The sequence below is a fragment of the Poecile atricapillus genome, chromosome 9, assembly GCF_030490865.1.
Source record: "Poecile atricapillus isolate bPoeAtr1 chromosome 9, bPoeAtr1.hap1, whole genome shotgun sequence".
Taxonomy (NCBI): Eukaryota; Metazoa; Chordata; class Aves; order Passeriformes; family Paridae; genus Poecile; species Poecile atricapillus.
Window position 1 is genome coordinate 1450312 of NC_081257.1, and position 20656 is coordinate 1470967.

Below are 20656 nucleotides of genomic sequence, written 5' to 3' on the forward strand. Positions count from 1 at the left end.
GAATTGGGAGTTATGATGCAAGTTGAAGAATGACTGCTGTGTTTCAGCCAGAGCTTGGCCAGCTCTGTCTGACTCCAGCAACTGAGAGCTTAAGGACAATGAATCAGCTTTGCATCTTGTTGGCTTTCTGTGTTGCATTTCTTCCTTCTTCAGAGTGACCATGCTAAGAAGGGTTGCCTCCTTTCATGCTACACGCATTCCTTCCCTTCTCTTTCTTCCTCCTCATACGGTCTTTTGTCTTCCATTTTCTCAAGGGCCAGATCCAGCAGCAGAAGCGAAGATGACAACTCTGAAGAAGGAGGTAGGTACAGGGCATGTCTGTCCTCAAATGACCTTAAGAATTTTGACACAGAAGTGATATTTTGAAAGCTTGGTTAAAAATAATTAATTTTAAAAATTTCTTTAAATTGATTTCAATTCCTTGATGGGCCCAGTGGACTCTGGGAGAGCCCAGTCACTGGGAGTGTGCTGTGGTGGTGCAGTGAAAAGTCCTCCAGTGTGAAGTGTAGAATGGCTGGAGCTGGAGTGGTACCTTACGGCTCTGGAAATGCAGCACAGGAAAAGGAAACATTCTTCTCCATCCTGGACTTGCCCTTTATCTCCCTGAAGCCTTTCTAGTGTCACAGTTAGTAGAGAAAAAGAAGGCATTGAGCATGAAATGAGAAATGTTCCCACTCCTTCATCCTGACCTTGAAGGAGAAAACCTTTCCTTGGGGCACTTTCTGAGCTGAACCCTTTGAGATGTAAAGGGGATTCTTGGACATTGCCTGGTTCTGCACTGGGAAAAATAGGGAAACCTCCTCTGAGGGAAAGTCATTGTGAAACTTCCAATCAAGGAGGAGGTTTCTAAATGGATGCAGCCTATGCAGGGTCTGAGCTTGTCATCCTCTGACAGTACAAGCCCAAAGCCACCTATGGCAGGTTTACCATGACAAATCTCTTCCCTGACTCTCTGCCTGTGCCAGTAGCCCATTCACTGTGAGAAGGTCTAAGCATATGTACCATGCCTACACAATCCCTGTGTCTTATGAGAGCTCTGCAATCTGGAACCTGTCTTGCCTGTTGCCCAGCATGGTGTTTTTGAGGGCTTGAAGGCTGCCAGAGATTTACACGAACCTTTGCTTCCATTACCAGGCCTCCCACTGATCCAAGCCAAGGGGACAGATCATCCCAGCAGTCCTGGTCTTATGAGTGATGAAGACCTGAGGGACAGCTCTGGAAAGGTAAGGGATAAAGACAGGGATGAGCAGATTTCCTTTCCGTATTGCTTGGCCCAAAATATCACTGATAATCATAATCTCCCACTCCTGAGGGATGGGGATTCTCCTTGGAATATATTTGACAGTTAAAGAGCAATTGCGTGGCTTTTACTAGTGGTGAAAAGGTCACTGATATGGAGATGGTGCTAAGGTCATGCCAGAAGCATTCTTTAGGTGCCGAGGCCATCTTAGAGAAGCTCTGAATGGCAGAGCAAGATGCACACCAGTGAATGTGTGCAAATTGCACCCTTGGAAGCAGAGAAGCAAAATTGTAATGTTAAGCGTAAGCAAGGCTGCAAAATAAAATGAGAGAGTTTGATTTTTCCTGGTAATCTTTCTGGCTGTATCTGACAGCCCTCTCTTTCTCAATTTTTCTGCTCATTAATATCAATGCTTCTGTAAATTGTTTTCACATGAGTCCTTTGCTTGAGGTCCTTCAGGCACCTTCAGAGCTGAGTTCTTCAGAAGCCAGGAAGTGAGAAACAGCTGCCATTCCTGGCCATGAGTGTTAAGCAAGAGCTAATTGCCCAACCTTGCTGCGTATTGCACATGGTTTTTATTCTGCTGCCATGGCCTGTAGGAACTGAACTGCCTGCTCACTGGGCATGTGAGCTCTTCATCTGTCTTGGAGCACTCCAATGACTTTTGTGCTTCAAGCAGGGCTTCCTGTCATAGGTTGCAGTTGGAGCAGTGTAAGGTTGTGGCCTTACAGTCTTCCACCTCCCTGTGTGTAATTGCCAGGGTGAGGATGGGAGACATTCTTCTGAAACTGAATGAATATGGAGCTGCCTTAAAGGCTGTGGCACTCTATGGACCCTGTGCTCCTGATGAGATGTTGTGTCTGGTTTGGGTGTCTCTGCTTACATCTGTGATGTATTTCCATTGCAACTAGGTCTGTCCTGCATTGTGCAAGTTGGCTCAAGAGAACTTAGAGCGGAAGAAAATGGAGCTGTTGGAGAAAGAGCTCAAGAGAAGGAGGCAAACAGAAACATCCTTGCAGCTGCTTCCACAGACAGTTGACAGTGGGTATGCAGAAGAAGCAAGTAAGTGGTGACTACACCTGTGGTCCTTTTTGACCTTTTTGACCACTTGCTTGCCCTTTGCACGGTGATGCAATCAGACGGGGCGGCTGCTCTGATTGCATCTGAGTGGAAGCTTGAAGAGGAGTTCTTTCCCTTCCCCCCAAAGAAATACAGAGGCATGAAGAGTCTTGCCCATGGCCTCACTGAGTCAGTAACAGAATATCAGCTTCCCACCTTCACCTCCAAAGTCTTTCAGAGAAGAAAACTTTGTCTTGCAAAGTTGACTGGGGCTTCAGGCTCTCTCCTGGAGAGCAGCCTCCAGGGAAGGGGAGTCCAAAAGAATGCTTCTCAGCCATGGTGCAACTGAGAAGAAACAAAATTCAACTGCTTCTAATGAAATCACCAGAGATCCTTCTCCTGCCACAGCCTGCTGAGGAGCTGGCACTGTAGAGCTGTGCTGAAGCCCCAGAGCCAGTGCTTCTGTTGTAGCCCCAGGAGCCAGCAGTGTTCCTGACTGAATCCTGGCTGAGGGGCTCTGACTGCAGTGCTGTGTGCGCTGCCCCCAGGGTGGCAGCAGGGACCTTAGGAGGCAGCACTCAGCCCGAGGGCATCACGCAAGGCTATCTGCACTTTCATTTGGTAACTTCCCCAGCCAGCCTCTGAAACAGGAAAACAAAAGCAAAGCAATACTGGGTTTTCCTTGTTTCTTAGGGGAAGCATCACTGCAATTTAAACTAGAAGAGGGTAGATTCAGATTAGATTCTAGGGGGAATGTTTTTATAATGAAGGGGATGAAACACTGGAAAGGTTTGCTCAGAGAAGCTGTTGTTGATCCAGCCTTGAAAGTGTTCAAAGCCAATTTACATGGGGCTCTGAGGAATCTCATCGATATGAAGATGTCTCTGCTCACAGGGGTTGGACTAGATGGTGCTTAGAGGTGCCTTCCAACTCAAACTCTTCTAGGATTCTGGGATTCTGTGATCACTGTCCCATGTTAGCATGCCAGTGTTATACTTGAAGTTCTTTGGGATAACGAAGAGATGTTACCCAACTCCAGCAAGTTTTCTGGCCCTTTCCATCATCACCCTGTGCAGCAGCCTCCACTTACAAGCTCCTCTTTGGTCTCCCCACAGGCTTTAGCCTACTGCCTGTCAATGGCACAGCTTCCAGTGTGCAGAGAAAACACCCTGGTAGTGCCTTGAAGAAGAAGGTCTTGAGGAAGCAGGACAACGTGCCCTTACTGCCCAATATGCCCATCATCCATGGGGATGGCATCTTCCCATGCAAGTTTTCGGGTAAGCCTGCTCCGAGGCAGCTTTTTCCCACACAGGTGTTTCCTTGCCCAAGAAGCCCAAACTGCCACCTGCCTCACCAAGCACAGCTGGGATCTTGGGTCCATAGCCTGTCCTGAGAATGAACAGCAAATGTACTTTTGAGTCCCTCCAGCTCTGCAGTAGTGGAGCAGTTGGTTACTAGAGATCGATTGGAAAGTTGAGCTGAATAAAGTAGTGGTAAAGGCCTAAGCTCCGGCTCTTGCCCCTCCTGATAGTCCAAACTACAGCACTGGTGCCAGGAAGCAGCTGTAACTGCAGGGATGAGCTGTGGGGCAGTGTGCCAGGGTGTGCTCACTGGGCACCTACGAGTACCACCACGATCAGTTGTCCACTCACCATCTCGGCCCTCTGCCTGTGCTGCTGTCCTGCTCTGCAGCCAGCTTTCCTGCTATCCCAGCAAGGGCTGTCTCTGCATGGCAGTCAGCAGCTTGGTGCAGTCGTGCTGCCGCTCCCAGAAGTGCCCAGTGGCTCCTCACTGCTGCCATCCCACTGCCTGCAATGCCAAGAGGGAACAAGCAGTGCCTCCTGTGTCACCCCAGCCAAGTACAGTGGCCGTATGTAGCAGGTGACAGCCAGGAGGGGCTGCCTGGTGCTCCCAGGCTGTTTGCTGCCTGCCGTAAATACCCAGCAGATAGTCCCCAGTGGCTCTTGTCTGTCCCTTGTGGGTAGAGTGTCTGTGCTATCATTCCAAGTAGGGGGAGACAAGAAGAAAGGAGCTAGGAATGATACTTGGAATGCTCCTTTCTAGAGGTGCTACTTCCATGTTCAGAATTGACCAGAACTAGCCTGACGTGGCTCTCCATTGATAGTGAACCTAGATGTGTATGTCTACACACTTCTGCAGTGACATCACTGATGTCAGTGTCTGGGGTACATCAGTGACATCCACATTAGCTCCTGGCTGAATATTTTTGATGTTATGATATACTTTGTGAGAACAGGCAAGGTAGCACAGAAACCCTACAGAGTCTAGAGCAGTTCATCTGGGTTCTGTGCAATGTTTATACTCCATCATTGTAGACAGCTCTGATGTTTTCCTCTGCACATTAGTAAATGAGCTATTGAGTGCATGACATGAAATTTTGGATGGAGAGTGCTTTTGATGATAATTGGGTTTCATAAGAAATGCATTTATCATCTGATTTTTCTCATACCTTGTACATATTTTTCCTTACTAAAAAATTCAATTAAAGCAAAGCCTGGACACCTGATTATCAAGAGCACGTGTCTGGCAACAATTTGCATCTGTATTTGCATATTTTTATCCTCAGTTTGCATTTGGAAGGCTTTTTTATCAACTGTCTAGACTGGAAATTGCATTTTTCCACAAGTAAAGACTTAGGTACTGCTGAGTTCACAAACACGTCCATTTGATGACAAACAAATTTCACCTCAAATTTCATCTTTGAAATACAGCCAGTGTGTACCTCTGCAAGAGCAAAGATTCATGATGCTTGGAAAGAGCAAAATCCATAAAGTACTCCCTGGCCAACAGTAGGGTACAATGTATGTGCAGTCAGCTGCCTGCTGTCTAGAAGATTTGAAGGCAATGGAAAGAGAGGCGCTGTCAGGAGTGAAGGGTCAGGTATCGCTGCTCCCTGGTAGCTGCTGTGTGGGGATTCAGCTGTTCCCAGCAGGGCTGGGTTGCTCAGGCTTGGCTTGGGGCTGTGGCGAGGCAGCTGCAGGTGTTTCCTCAGGGAGTTGCAGAGTGCCTCTGTCCTGGGGGCTGGGGGAAATCAGGGTGCTGAGACAAGAGAGGCAGCTGAGGGGTTGGTTCCCTCCTGGGGTAGCAAGTCCTGCTGGTGGGCGCTGTCTCGCAGGCAGTGGGAGCTCTGCGGCCTCAGGAAGCTGCCGCTGCCTGTGGTAGCTGTGGCACTTGGGAGCTGGCGCTGTGTGGGCAGCTGTCAGCTTTAGCCTGGAGCTGTGCCCAGCTGGGGGGGCTGGGAGAAAGCAAGCAGCCCAAGGAGCCAGGCAGCAGGGAAGTGTCTGACCCAGTGCCACTTTGTCCCACATGGAAGCCTGGCTGGGGATGGGACTGCAGGCCGCTCCATGGCGGGGTGCCTTGCCCGGGGCTGCAGCGCTCATGGCTGACCCTCTCCTTACAGTGACCTGGCAGACGGCCACTGGTGCCAAGCGTCGAGAGGAGCCGCTGTGTGGGAACAGGCAGAAGGACACAGCCTCTTGTGACCCACAGCAGGCCTTGCTCAAGGCACTCTCCTTGCTGGGCAGCAATGACTGGTAAGAAAGGCCCCGTTCACTCTGTCTCCCTCTTAGCGTTAAGGTAGCTCAGAAGTGGATCTTGCTGGTGCCTCTGAGCCCCAACAGCCCAGAGGGCCAAGGGGCACCAGTGAAACCACTGCAGAGCAGTGGGAGGATAAAGATCTGAGAGCAGCCTTTCCTTGGCCTTGGTCTGCAGCAGTGCTCCAGCTGCAGCAGGTCCCTGCTCTTTGCTGGCTTTGCCTGCTGCTCCATGGAGCTGCAAAGGAAATCTTGAGGGAAGAGAGAAAGCTGTGGGACAAGGTGATTTGCTGGCTGAAGGCAGAAGCAGGACGGCAGCACTTTTGAGTGCAGAGATTTGGGTGCCTTGGGGCACTGGCCCAGTGGGACTGAGTAAGGTTTCTTCTCTCTGGTCCCACTGCTGACAGCAATGGCAGCTGACAGGGTCTCCCTGGGACCTCCTGCATGTGAATGCCACAAGCAGCTCCAGGGAGTTCCTCTTTCTGAGAAATGGCCTGACTTGTGCTTTCAAGTCCCTCAGCCTGTCATTACTGCAGAAGGGCTCATGGCAGAAGAGAAGGAAAAAGAAATATAATCCTCTAGGAATCTTGCACTTTTGGAATTCAACTTTTTCCTTCTCACTGCATCATATGGGCCTGAGATGCTTGGTCAAAACTCACATAATGTCCCAAAATTTGACACAGACAGGAGGCCCAGAGGTGCTAACCTGACAAATGTTAGGTGGTATTGGTTGCCTTTGTAATGTCTGGGTTAGCATCCACTCACTGGTGGATGCTTCATTCACATGGGGATAAGGACTCCATTCACCTTGGGATGAACATGAAAAGTCTGTCACGACGTATCTCCTTGTGCAGTCACCTTTGCTTTGCCCTTTCTCTTCTGCTTTCTCTTCCCCATTTCTCTTTGGTGCCCTGTGAGGTGCAGAGAGCATCTGCAGGTGTGGGGGTGTCTGGGTGACGCTCAGGGGTGCCGGTGGGATCCATCACCAGCCCTGTGCTGCATCCCTGATGCCTCACCAACCTTCCTGTAGCTGAGGGCCTGCACAAAGCAGGTGCTGAGAGATGGAATTGTTTTCCCCTTTTAAATAACATGTTGCTGTTGTGGGGGTTGTTTTAGGTAGGGGGTTTTGCCAGAGTTTCAACTGTTCTTGCCCAGGTGTGGAATCTTCTGGGACATCCTGCTGCTTTTCTTGTGGATTGTGCAATGTGGAGGAGGAGTGGAGTGGGTGACAGACAGGCCTAGACTGCAGAGTGGAAAGTCAGCTCCAGAGTGCCAGTGCAGTCTCTTACTGCTGAATTGCCTGCTGGGGCTGGTAAAGAAGGAAAATGCCCCAGTAACAGCCCAATGGGACTGTGTCTCAGGGACAGGGAGGTGACAGGAAACAGCAACTTGGTCCGGTCTCACAGCTTCTGGGAAGCAGTGACAGAGGAACTTCATGGGCCAGAGGTTTCTAAAAGGCTGTCTTGTAAAACGGCCACAAATGAAGACTCTGAAAAAAACCCTCTATTTGCCTCTTGGATTTGTGTATGCTTTTGACAGGCACAGCATCCTGTGGCAACAAGTTCCACAATTTGCTGAAGTGCTCCTTGAAAAGCACCTCCCACTGAGGTCCCACTGAGCTGCCAGCCTGGTCATTTCAGAGGGTGCTGCCTAGTTCTTGGGTGGAGAGAAAAACCAATCTTTTTGGTACTTGCCTTTCAGGGAGCTGAAGGAGAAGGCACTCTCCAGCATCCAACAGCTGGCTGGGTCCCATTCAGAAGTCATGCTTTGTAGACTTTGTGAAATTTGCCTGGTAGTTACCAGGGAGGTGAGAACATTCTTCTGAATTGTCCCCTGTACTTCATACATGGTGTGTAGAGTAGATATGTGCATGTTCATGTCCACGTGTGCTCAGGGATTGCCTCCATTTCTGGTTTTAGACCTTATATTTCTAGTGTCTGTCAGCTAGGATGTGTGTGTGCATGTAGCTGTATTTCCTGGTAGGTTGGGTGTCTGACACTCATCTTTGAGTGAGGTGCCATTGTAATGCAAGGTGCAAATGCACAAACTGAGACACTAATTATGTTATTTACCAGAGTCCTAACCTCTGCCTGAGCTGTAATTCAACACTGCCAATTAATCTGTAGACTTGAGCCTGTGCTTTCCGTTTCTTGGCTGAGTGCTTCAACTTCTGGTGTTGCTTTTTTGAACAGGAGCACATGATTCTTTTGTCTTTATGACTTGTGCCTTATGGTTTGCAAGAAGCCCTTGTTTAATTTGTTTGTTTCCAAACAAAAGGACCTAAAATCAAAGGGGTAGACATTATAGAAGAATTAAGTGAAATTATTTGTTTTTAGGCCTGCTGTCAGCAGGTCTGAGGCCAGAAATTGTTGCCAGACTAAGTGCCTTTCTGTGCTTGAGCTCTCCTGCTCTTATTGTGCTTTTTTGTTCCCCTGGACAAACTGGGATGCGTTGTCATTTCCTGAGACTTTTGTCTAAGGCCACTGGTTTTGTTTGCAAGGTGATTCTTATGTTTCTCTCATCACTTCCCCAGGTGAGCAACCTCCACTCCAAGGTGTCCTATGCTGCAATCATCACTCTTGGAGAGCTCTTTGCAACCTTGAAGAAGGACATGGACTCCGAGGTGGATGAGGTTGCTCAGGTCCTGCTCCTGATGGTTTGGAATTCCCCAGAGTTTGTTGAGAAAGCAGCCAATCAGACCCTGGGGATCATGGTTGAGAATGTGACTCCTGCACAAGTACTGGCTGCTCTCATGGACAGGGGAGCCAAGTAGGTTCTTCTTCCTTTAGTGATCTTCTTCACCTGCTAGTGTTTGAGTGGGGGAAGGGATGACAGACAGAACGGGAATGGTGGGAGGGAAGGCTCCTGCATCCTGCATCTTCTGTGAACTCAGTGACTTCATTCTCCCATCACCCTCACTTCTCTCCTCTTCTCACCTATTTCTGCCCTCCTGCAGCCTATTAGTTCACAGAATCACAGAGTTGTAGAATATGGGGAGTTGGAAGGGGCCCATCAGGACCGTCGAGTTCAGCTCCTGGCCTAGCACAGAACACCCCAAGGATCACACCAAGTGCCTGAGATTGTTGTTAAAATGCTTCTTCAACTCTGTCAGGCTTGGTGCTGTGAGCACTGCCCTGGGGAGCCTGTTTCAGTGCCCAACCACCCTCTGGGTGAAAAACCTTTTCCTGATATCCAACCTAAACCTCCCCCGACTCAGTTTCCTGCTGCTTCCTGGAGTTCTGCCAGCCTGTCAGAGCTTCCCAAAACTGGTGAATGGTGGGGAAGGGAAAGTGCCTGCAAAGGCTAAGGATAGAGCCTTGTGCTTTTGTGGGAAGAGGGACAGTTGCAGTAGTAGCTGTGAGCGCTCTTTGATATTTCACAGTGCCAAGCACAGGGGCCCTGGGAAAAACCAGGCATCCTCATTATGCCATTAACTTGAGAAAGAAGGAGGGGACTTGCTGGGGTGAGGAGCACTTGGGGGAGAATGTGCTGGATGGGGCACAGCCTGCAGAGCAGGTGCAGCTCCTGCCAAAAGGAGTCTTGTAGGACTGTCCTGGCCTTAGAGCTCTACTTTCTGTTCAAACTGATGTTTCATGTTAGCCTTGAGATAATGAATCACTCTACAGGCACCTTCACAGGCTGACTGCCATGGGACAGCTGAAGCAAATGCTGCCTTCAGTGTTGGTGCTGGGCCTGATAGTTCCCAAGAGACACTGGCTAGAACAGGACAACCTGGCTAAACTGCCTGCCACCACTTCCTCAGCTTTGGAATAGGGTAGAACATTCAGATGTATCCCTTGCCAAGCCTCACAGAAGGAACAGGATGTATTGCTGGATATTCTGCAACCTCAAGCCCCACAGCATGCTTTTCCCTGCATTTGTTTTTTTCCAAAGGTCTGCAGATTTGTGTTGGAGTCTGGGGTGCAGACTGTGTGCCCTTGTTTTTAGTGTTTAGTTCTAAGATTCAAGAAAACACTGAATTTCATATAATATGAAATTCATGAGTATGTTTTCATGGTGATACATGAAAACAAATGTTAAAGTTAGATAGAAAAAGCTAAAAGTGTAGGTGTGTAGATTAGAAAGTTTCTTAAATCACTGGGTGAAAAAAATAGTTTAGAGAACAGGAGACAATATGGAGGATTTAGGGTGTTGTCCCTTGTCCTTTCTTCTTTCTTCTTCATGTTCTTCTCCTGGAGGTTTTTGGGTAATAGTGAGTGATTGGATAGAAAATGCCGCAGTGCATCACAGAGGTGATGGGTCATTGGGTCATTAAGAAAAATAATATACGTGTCTAATGTTAATTGGATAAAAATAGGTATAAAGATAAAAGAACTGCGTAGTTCGGGGCCATTTTGTGTATCAGACACGAAGTGTGCCACAAGGCCTTGTTTGTACCATCAGAAGAAAGAAATGTGCCAAATTGCAAAGATTAACCTTGTAACCAGCCTGAAGAGACCTGTTCAGTTTTGTAAGGATCCTTCAATAAACACGAGAAACAAGATTTTAACGAGCTCGAGAGTTTACTTTGAATCATAAAGACTGAGATAAGTGAAACTCCCCACGAGGGAGGATCCCAGAAGAATTCAGCCCAAAGAAGGCTGAGAGACTAGAGAAAAGTTGTATTCACAGAGAATTGAGCCCAAAGGAGGCAAAGAAAAGAAAGAGAAATTACAAGGGACAACACCCTAAATCCTCCATATTGTCTCCTGATCTCTAAACTATTTTTTTCACCCAGTGATTTAAGAAATTTTCTAATCTACACACCTACACTTTTAGCTTTTTCTATCTAACTTAAACATTTGTTTTCATGTATCACCATGAAAACATGCTCATGAATTTCATATTATATGAAATTCAGTGTTTTCTTGAATCTTAGAACTAAACACTAAAAACAAGGGCACACAGTCTGCACCCCAGACTCCAACAATTTGGGGATAAATGGGTGGAAAGAGCCTCATTCCTGCTGCAGCTCTGTGTAGTGGGTCAGCATAGGTTGTCATTAATTCATGGCTTGTCTTTAATTTCTAAAGAATTTGTATGTAAGCTATTTCTTTAATCTTTCTCAGAGCAAATTTTGGGAAAGAAATTGAATATCAGATAGTACAGGGAGACTGAATTCCTCCCTCTTCTTTGCAGGCACTCCTTCTGTACAATGCTAACTTTGTGTTTATCTGACAACAGAACCTCCTACAGGTGTCTAAAGTTGCAGGGAGAACCCAGGCCTCCTTTGCCCAGCAACGACAGGGAGCATTCTCTGGCCAAGGCCTGTGCTGCTGTGCCTCCTTCTCCCTGTGTCCCAGTGTTTGCTCTCTTCTTCCCAGGAGCCGCTACGTCCAGGTGCGGAAGTGTGCGGCCAAACTCCTCCTGTCCTTGATGGGGACAATTGGAGTCACGAAGCTCGCAGACACACCCAGGGCTGAGAGCCTGGCGCAGGTGGCAGGGAAGCTTGCTCAGGACGGTCACAAGGACACAAGGTAATGATCTTCATTTCACCTCCTAAAACACGAAATCTGTTTGGTGTCTGGCTTTAAAAGGAAATCCAGAAAAGTGTAGAAACTACAGGAAATAATACTTTACCTCTCCGTGTGGCTAAGGGTCATAGAATCATGGAATACACTGAATTGGAAGGGAATCATCAGGGTCATCAAGTCCAGCTCCTGGCCAAGTGCAGGACACCCCAAGAGACACTCCATGTACCCAAGAGCATTGTCCAAACACTTCTTGAGCTCTGTCAGCCTTGTTGTTGTGACCAGTGCTCTGTGTTCCTCGGGGAAATGACTGTACTGGGTAACCTGAGCTTGTCCTGCAAGAAGGAGCATTGCCAACTTCCTGTGACTTGAAGGATTCTTGACTGAGATCAAAAGAGCTCAGATTAGCCAGACTAACAGTTTTGTTTGGCCTTGGGTGCACAACACAAAGCCAAAGTGGTGGCTAATCATCACTGAAGGATCCCAAACATCTATTACTCATTAACTTAAGACTTTGCTAGAAATACTTCAGAGGTCTTTAGCCAATGTATTCAGTCTTTCTAAACCTCTCTTGCAGATTTCTCTAATGCTGTTATCTGTGGCTGAATGACCTCCAAATTTATTCTTCAAGAGAACTGTGGTTTCCTAGTGGCAAAATTAACCCAAGCCACCAAAATCCCCTTACTTTGATAATTGCATTCCTTTACGTTGATGATTAAATTCCTATTAATAGCTGCCAAGAACACAGGAGCAACTAGCTGCCCCTGTCCATACATATGGTATAGAATAATCAATGGGAAGCATGAGGTGTTTTGTCCTGGCTTCCCTGCCAGTTAAAGGAAGGCAAATTATTGTGCAGTGGCAGCAAGACACTGCTAATGGGCTCTGCCAACAAAGCAGATGTGCTTTGCTTGTTCCCTGGGATCCATTGATCCCACAGAAGCACACACACAGTTTCAGAATGAAATGGTATTTTCTGCTGCCCCACATTCTCCTCTTGCCTCTTGTGTTCAGCTGACAGCACTGTGCAGTGCCAAGTGGAGATAAATGTCTCCCTTTGCTGAGTAGGTAATGCCTTCTTATGCAAGGATTGCACCTGATGAGTTTAAGGTATCAGCCTCTTCTGTTAACACTCTTCCTATGTTTGTTCACTTTTCTTTCTTTTCCTTCTGCCTCATTAAGGACTTTGTATTTGGGTTCTTTTTCCCTTTGAACTGAAGATTGATGAGAGGGAGGCTAGTTTTCTCTTGTTCGGTCTCAGTTGTTTATTTATTCTTATCAGTATTACAAGGTACAAGGAGCTATATACACTATGATAGAAAAGGGGTAAAATGGCTAACAAAGATCTTCTTCAAGGTCTTTTATATGTCCATTTTCCCAATTAACAGGTGCCAACTAAATTATTTTTCTTAGTGGCCCAATGACCCAACACCTGTGTGCTGCACTGCGGCATTTTCTACCCAATCACTTACTACTACCCAAAAACCCCTAGGAGAAGAACATGAAGAACAAAGAAGAAGGACAAGAGACAACACCCTAAATCCTCCATCTTGTCTCCTGTTCTCTAAACTATTTTTCACCCAGTGATTTAAGAAACTTTCTAATCTACACACTTACATTTTTCCTATCTAACTTTAACATTTGTTTTCATGTATCACCATGGAAACATGCTCATGAATTTCATATTATATGAAATTCAGTGTTTCTTTGAATCTTAGAACTAAGTATTAGAAACAAGGGCACACACTCTGTATCTCAGAATCCAACATCCTTCATTTGTTCCTTAGGCACTATGGACAGGAGATGGTGAAGATGTTGCTAAGTCATCAAAAATTTAAAAGGCTTTTGGAGCAATCTGTTTCTACCTGTGACCTGGAAGATATTCTGACAAGAATTAAGAAGAAAGTAAGTGTTTGGCAGGAGAAATGTCTCCTTTGTGCAAGGATTGCCACTGCTAATATGAGATCAAATATACTAAATCTGTCTTTATCTCATTCTTCTTCTCCTGAATCACTTTGCTCCTGGGAATGAGCTGTTAATCCTCAGCTTGTTCATCTGCAGACTACAAAGGAACTGATATTCTTAGGGCAAAAGTGGGGTTTTGAATATTTTGAATATCACAAAGGGGAAAAGGAAAGAGGAGAAAATGGGTTTTCATTTCAGTGTAACCCCTCACCATGCTCTCCAAACTCTGCCCCCAGTATAGGAATTAAGTGAGAATTGTGCTTCTGAAGATAACAGAGTCTATGCAAAAGACATTGGACATTGTAGTGCCATGAAAATTTCCAAATATACAGAAGATGTACATGTCAATCCCAGTTACAACAATTACTGTCTGTCTGCTGGGAATACTGCCCTGCTCTCAAGCCCTGTGGAGCTGGAGGAAGCTTGGTGAATTCAGCAGAGTCCAGTGGAAAACCATTGGTTTGTTTGTGGTTTTTGTTTTTATTCTTATCTACATTATAGAAGGGAGCGTGACTTTGTGGAGGAACAGGGAGAGCGAGTGTTGAATCAAATCAACTTCCAACACAATGGGCCAACCCCCAGAGAATCTAAATTTTTCTGCTGCTTCCTTTAAGAACACTCATTGCCTACCAGTTTGCACTATTCCCATTCCTGCTCAAGACTAATGAAATTGGGATTTTAGAGTGCTGCTCACTATGGCAGCACCCATAACCTGCCTTGGGCTATTGAGAACAAAGAGTTGGCATCACTGAATCTCTGGTCTATTTCCTTCTGTAAGCTAGGAAATCTCTCCCTAAGCCTTGATAGCCGTGATCCTGAGGTTCTAACCTTTGTTTTAAACAGGGACTTTCCTACTGTATATTCTAAAGAGTCATGGGCTTTCTTTATGTCTTTGTAGGAGATGGAAAACCAGAAGAGTGAAGGCCCATCTGTCAAGATGCTGGTGAAGAAGAGCAGCGATTCCTCAAAGAAGCCCCAGGTCACATTGCCTTCAGTAAACGGTACTGAGCACTTTGTTAGATGGGACAAAGCACATGACAAGCTTTACATGTGTCTTCCCCAGGAAAGTCTTTGTGGGGGAGATGACCTGTGCCAGAGATAGTTTCCATTCCCTACAAATGCTCTATGGTAAAAATTGGCTACTTCTGCATTACAGTGAACACAGCTTCTCTGGAGAGGTTTCCACAGAAACTGGGTGACAAAAAGACACCCATTGGTTGTGGCTCAGATGATCCAGTGCACTGGCAAAGGCAGTGTTGTGCAGGCATGGAGAGGGCTGTGTCTCTGCTGCCTGACTTGTGACAAGTAAATTCAATCATTTTTTTTGTTTTTTTTTTCATCAGAGAGGAGTCTTTTTCAGATTGGTGTTTTGATGAGAAGTCCCAGTCAAGAAGCAAGTTGCCATTCCCCAAAAAAGCACCTCGCATGTAAATTGTTTGGCCTGGCTGATTCATGGCTTTCTTACTCTCAAACAGTACCAAGTTTGAGTAGTAAGTATCAAGGCAATTCCTAAGCAACATTGGTCAACAGGCGTCTCAATGTGGATTTTTTGTTATGATATTCCTCTCCTTCACACTGTTTGCTTGATGGACAGCATGTTTGGTTTATTTCCCCCTGTGCTGCAGTCCAAATTTAAGACAGGAATTTGGTCCTTGCTGTCCTTCATGCCAGGGGCAGAGCTACTTGTACCTGTTCTCCTCTGATAACAGAGGAGTGTTACTTAGCTCTGTCATGCTCAGTGGTGGCAGAAGAGTGACCACATGCCTCAGTAGCATAGCTAGGATCTTGGAATGCTCATGGAAGAGACAGGTTGATCCAGGAGAATTGTTCCCTGTGGGTTTGTTAAGTTGTGGATCTAATCTCTGGGGAAGCAAACATAATGTTAGCATAGTGCTGGGATGTCTGTTTTGACTATTCTGATTTTATCTCTGTTACTGATTTCCTGGATCCTTCAGATATGCCCCTGTTCATCTGTTCAGATGCATCTGAGCTACTGTTACAGATTGTCATGCCTGGTGTAGAGACACTTCTCCAGAGTGATGAGTTTCCTTATTATAAGACACACAGGTCCCATATGAGGAGGCATTTAAACCTGGAAGTAGTGTCCCTTTCCCCACAAAGCAATGAGACCTGTGTGCCTGTGAAGCCATCTGAAGGTAGATCAGATGCATCTCACCCTTGGTTTTCCTGAGTGAGCACTGGCAGGAATGTTACTCACAGGTAGTCTCCTGTAATGATTGTCATCAGGTTCACGTTGTTTTTCAGAGCCTCATGATTTTCTAGCTTGAAATCACATCATTAGGGAAGCTCCTCTAGATGTTTTTCTCACAATTAACTGAAGATATTATCACCACCAAGTTCTAATTTGGTTTCATTTCCCAGGGTGAAGTCTACCTCTGAGGGACGCCTCCTACACCGTACAAAAGCCCAGGTCACGTTACCTCCATCTGTGGAAGAATTGGAGCCGCTCCAGAAGCTTTACAATCTCCTGGAAGCCAAGGGGTTTCAGACACGGCTGGAAGGAGTGACATTCCTTCTCAAGCTGTGCAAAACCAGCCCCCAGCTCGTCTCCACTAACATTGTCCAAGTATGTAGGGTATCTTCATTGTTCCTTTCCTTTAGCTCCTTTCCCAAGCCTGGAGCAGTGAAGTTCATTCCGTGTGTCTTGGCACTACATCCTGGCAGTTTGGGACAGGCTGGTCCCTCTTACACAGACAAATTTCATTCAGGTCCAGGCTCCAGAACAAGTTCTTTCAGTCCAGCTGTATTTGTTGGGCAGGTGCCTATTGATGATGACAGAATTTGCTGCTGCTGTAGCTTCTGCTGTCTCCTACTCCCAGCTGGGTTAAGTGAATACCAGCACTGAAAGCATGGCAATTGTTCTCTCAATAAAAAATGGGTTTGGATGGAGAAGAGAAGTATCAGGCTGGGTTGGTTAAACCCAGATTTTTTTAAAGGATATTTCTGTAAATTCCATCTTGACACCTCTGGGTTACTCATATCCATCTTTGTCCCTATTCCTCTTGGTAGAGATGGTGCTCACCCTTCTTGGGGGGCCTTTTCTTCTCTCTGGAAAAGGAGGAAAATTACTAAGAACAGATCTGTGCCTTCTCCTCCCAGAAGCTGCTTTTTCCCTTTCTCCAGAAAATGGTGCTTGATAATGTGGCTGTTACTGGACTGAACCTGCTCTAATGGGAGCTGTAGAGCACATTAAATTTCACAAGCCTACCTGTTAGTTAGACAAATAGTGTGGATCCTGGAAGAGTTGATCAGAGCCCTGCACTTCTCCAGACACAGAGACTGACAAAAGAAAACTTAGATGTCCTCCAGCTATAGTTTTGGCAAAATCAAAATTGTCCTCAGTGCTTGAGGCAAGTGTATAGAAAACTGGGCACAATAAATATCTGGTTCCATACTTCTAAAGCAAAGGCCATATTTTTGAATTAATAAATGGAATTATTTTAATGATTTACAGGTGGAGAAAAACACCATAGGAATTACTCTTTCCCCACCCAAACCTCTTCAAAATAGATGAAAATCTTTCAACCAGCATGAGGTTGTGCAACCACTCCAGTGAGTGGCCCCCAGGAAAACAGTGAAATTGTGCAAGCAAGTGCTGACCTGTCCAAAAGGATCAGATTCATCTTTTACATTGCTGAGTGCACTTGTCCACATCCCCTCTTCAAACAAGGACATTGTAATCCAGCTGTCATGTTGTTTGTTCTCTCCACAGATTTTTGATTATTTTGTCCTGAGAATATCTGACAGCCACAAGAAGGTGAAGCAGAAGGTGCTGGACGTGCTGTCAGAAATCATAGGCATCCTATGCCTTGAGCCCGGTGATCATCCATTTGGTAGAAGGAATTACAAAGAACTGAACTCAAAGGATCCCGGGGTTCATGCTGCAGCTGTGAAAGCACTGGAAGAATCTATTTCTCATTTAGGTAAGGCTGACCCCTGACATGGACTCTCCTCAGCTGTGTCTCTGCCTCTGCCACACAAGAGATCACTGAGAGCCCTGAGAGCTCCTGTTGTCTGTGGAATGCTGCAGCTGACATCCACCAGAAGCTGTGGAGCTGCAGTCCTTACACACCAGTCCCCCAACAGGCTTGAACGTGCATCAGCATTTCCCAAAGGTCCCAGGAGTCCTTGGCTCTGTGCTGCTTGTCTGAAGAGGAAGTCCTGGACTACAGCTTTGCTAGAATTCAGAGCCAAGGGGGGTTTTGGAGTTTGCTTGGGCCCCATTGGACTTCCCAAATGAATAGCTTGGCTGCTGGCATGAAGGGACACAGGCCCATCAGAGCTTCTGCAGAGCAGCCTCCTGGAAGGCTCTACATTATATACATTATAGGCATTAGCTGCCCATTTCCCACCTTTCTTCTTTGGCTTCTTTTTTCAAAGGAGAACTTTTGATTCACCAAGTTCATTTCCTTATAACAAACAGGTAGAAATCCAGCTGTCAATGATGCCTTGTTCCACATGTTGTTTTGCATGGGGCAAGATGGCTGTAGCAAATAGCTACCTAGGCAAGGGCTGCTGCAAATTCCTTTGCCACACAGACTGATGTCAGCTCTGAAAATGCCACACTGGGGAATATGCCTGAGCAATGAAATGTTAAAAAGGCAGGTCTTCCAGGGGAGTTTCCACTTTCTCCACCTCAGCTGCTCTGTGAGCACATGAACTGCCTGACTCAGTGCCTTTCCATGTTCAAAGTATGGGGTTCTTCCTTTTTGCTCTGGGATGGAAACCCTTTTCACTGCTTACATGTGATTGAACTCTTGAGGTCCCTGGATGTGCTGTCAAAGTGGCATTGGGCTGAGCATTTCAGGGAGTGCAAACAGTGTCTTCCTCTGTCAGCGCTGTCCAAAATGCTGCAAATGCAGCTGCTAATTGATTCCTCAGAGGAGCTTGCTATGGCAGCAACAGCCAAGGAATGGAAGCGTGATCATCTCAATATATAGTAGAGAAGATGATTTATGGCCTTGCTTTATCTGGGGCTAAATCCACCACTAATTCTGCCAGCATCTTTAAATGCAAAGTTTAATACACTTTGTGTCTTCTTTATGAATCTCAAAAGGGCATGTTCAGCGATTGGGAATGTCAAAGGCCTGTTAAAGAGCAGTGGAATCAAGTAGATCTCCAGGAATAGGGAGTTTAGTTTTGCAGTTATTTTGATCTCTTTTTCAAATGAAGGAATTAAACAAAAATTAGGACTACTTTAGAAAGAGCAGATGCGCTCTCTGAGATTTAGTAGGAGCACACAGCTCTTTCTCTTCTCGACTTCCATACTGACCAATGTCTTTAATTGCATTTAAACTCAAATGAACCCCCATTTTTAAATGGATTAACCATAACCCTTTTTCCGCTTAGAAGCATTGATTTTGGGTATTTCCAGGAGCTGTTGAAATGTTGGTGACTGCTGGTGGATTAACAGCATTGAGAAAATGAAGTCTCTTCCACCACAGAATAATAAATGGCTCCTACATAACATTTTGCCTGATTAGAAAATGAGAATGGTCTCCAGACCATTTCAGCTTTTGATCTCTCAGCCAAATCTGCTGTGCAGGGAGCCTGTTGGTAGTCAATTTTTGTCTCTGTTTGATGTGGTTCAGTTCAGAAAATAAGTAGAGAGGATACTTCAGACACAGTGTGAGAAAACACTCATGTTTTGGTTAAACTGCAGTCCCCTGGGTAACAGTTTTCTCTCTCTTTCCTCATTTCTGTGTACATTGTAAGGAAAAATGTCATTAACATTGGGAGGGGAAATGCCATTAAAATGTGGAGATGCTCAGATGCCATGGCAATGGGGTCTGGGTCATTATCTAAGGCACTCTGAGGTTTGGAACAGCTGTTTGTTGGAAGCCACAAAAGCATTCTGCCAATGACACCAGCAAGTCACTGATGTTTCTAATCCAAGTGTCATCAGCATTTATCTCAAATGGGCTGGAGTTTTGAAGTGTGGTCTAATACTGCCCTTTACTGTGTGCCACTGAGCAAAAGGAAGAGCCAGATTAGACTTTTGGCACTTGATATCAAAGGTCACAAAAATGGAATCATCCTTTTTATTGAAAATCCCTCAATTGCCTCTCTATGGTGCATGTCTGGATTTTCAGTGTGGGTTTAGACAGCTTCTTAATGGAAATAAAAGGCTATTTGGCATTTCAGGCATTGTGCCTGCAGAAACAGATCATGAAATGGTTTAGTAAAAGTACAAAGTCTGCCAGAGCTACAAGGCCCTGTTTGGAGGAATTAATCCTGGGGGGTTGCTGGTTCTGTTTCTGGGAGGATCAGCTGCTTTGCCTGTCTCTGGCTCATGGGGGTCTGTGTGCTCTTCCTCTGATCTTAGCCAGAGAGGCTTCCAAGAAGTAAAACTTAGAGGTAGATCCTTGTTTGCATTAGGGTTGGTGGTTAAGAAGCTTGTGTCTCTCTCCCGGCAGTGCTTGTGGAATGGGTTTATCCCAGGAGCCCTGAAGTCGTCCAGCGCTCCACCCTGCCCGTGCTCTGGTCCTTCCTGGGGAACAAGGCGCTGCCTGTCCGAAGAGCCAATGTCCGCACTGTGGTCACCAAGCTTGCCTCTGCCCTCCACGAGGTGATGGGCACCAAGCTGAGGAAGTGTGCTGCCAGCCAGCCTCCACATGTGTGGGAAAACCTCTCCAGCATCTTGGGCTGGTGAAGGCCTGATGTTCTCCAGAAAGCTGACGAAGAGCTGAGTTGGACACCTCCGGATGTGACTTTTTAGCTGTTTCAAAAGCGAGGAAACACTGAGGAAAGGTTTGCATCCACCCCCGCTCTCTCCACTGCCCTTCCTAGTAAATGCGTGGGGGGCCTGAAGCAATTTCTGATTGAGGACCAGATGAAGGCTGAGCAGGGCTCTGCCTCACACACAGGTGAGGGGCAGGAGGAAGGGTCTTGTGCCAGCCCAGAGAGCCTGTGCTCATCCCCAGGGAACAGTTCTGCCCTGCATGTGCCCCCTGCAATGAGCTGTGCTGCTGCCAGTGCCCCGTGTAGCTGTAGGGCTGCTCAGCTGTGGGGCAGGGACAGGAGCAGGAGGCTGCATGTGCAGCTGAGCCATGGCTGCAAAGCCCAGGGCTCTGGGCTCCCTGCTGTCCCAGGCCAGCCCAGAGGCCAGGGGGTTCCTGTGGTAGCTCTGTGCAAGTGGGACAGGGTGTCCCCTGGCCTGCCTCAAGGGGCTGCTGGCAGGAGCATGTTTTCCTGTGCAGCTTTTTAGAAGTTTGCAGGAAATGTGTCCCATGGAATTTGGAGCTTCAGATGCTCTAGGTTTGCACTGCAGTTTCTGTTACAATTTGTGTTTCCATTTTGTAGACCTGACAGGCTCCTCTCTTACCAAGAAGTTTTCTCTGCATACT

At 46.6% G+C, this 20656-nt stretch overlaps 1 protein-coding gene across 1 annotated transcript; it reads left to right on the top strand.

Moving 5' to 3' along the window:
- The first annotated feature begins 280 nt into the window (after positions 1-280).
- Positions 281-19962, top strand: LOC131582215 (TOG array regulator of axonemal microtubules protein 2-like). The gene is made up of 14 exons (XM_058845167.1): positions 281-301; positions 1071-1223; positions 2152-2302; positions 3415-3576; positions 5721-5853; positions 7555-7660; positions 8387-8622; positions 11178-11330; positions 13112-13229; positions 14188-14290; positions 15245-15356; positions 15672-15876; positions 17023-17233; positions 19727-19962. The coding sequence occupies exons 1-14, from the start codon at positions 281-283 to the stop codon at positions 19960-19962; spliced, it is 2100 nt and encodes a 699-aa protein (XP_058701150.1).
- The last annotated feature ends 694 nt before the right edge of the window (positions 19963-20656 follow it).

Bases quoted from the DNA above. Each gene is read 5' to 3' on its own strand.
- LOC131582215 (XM_058845167.1), top strand. From the start codon at position 281: ATGACAACTCTGAAGAAGGAG. The intron at 13,230-14,187 runs GTAAGTGTTTGG...ATGTCTTTGTAG, and splicing joins TGACAAGAATTAAGAAGAAA to GAGATGGAAAACCAGAAGAG. The intron at 15,877-17,022 runs GTATGTAGGGTA...TTCTCTCCACAG, and splicing joins TCTCCACTAACATTGTCCAA to ATTTTTGATTATTTTGTCCT.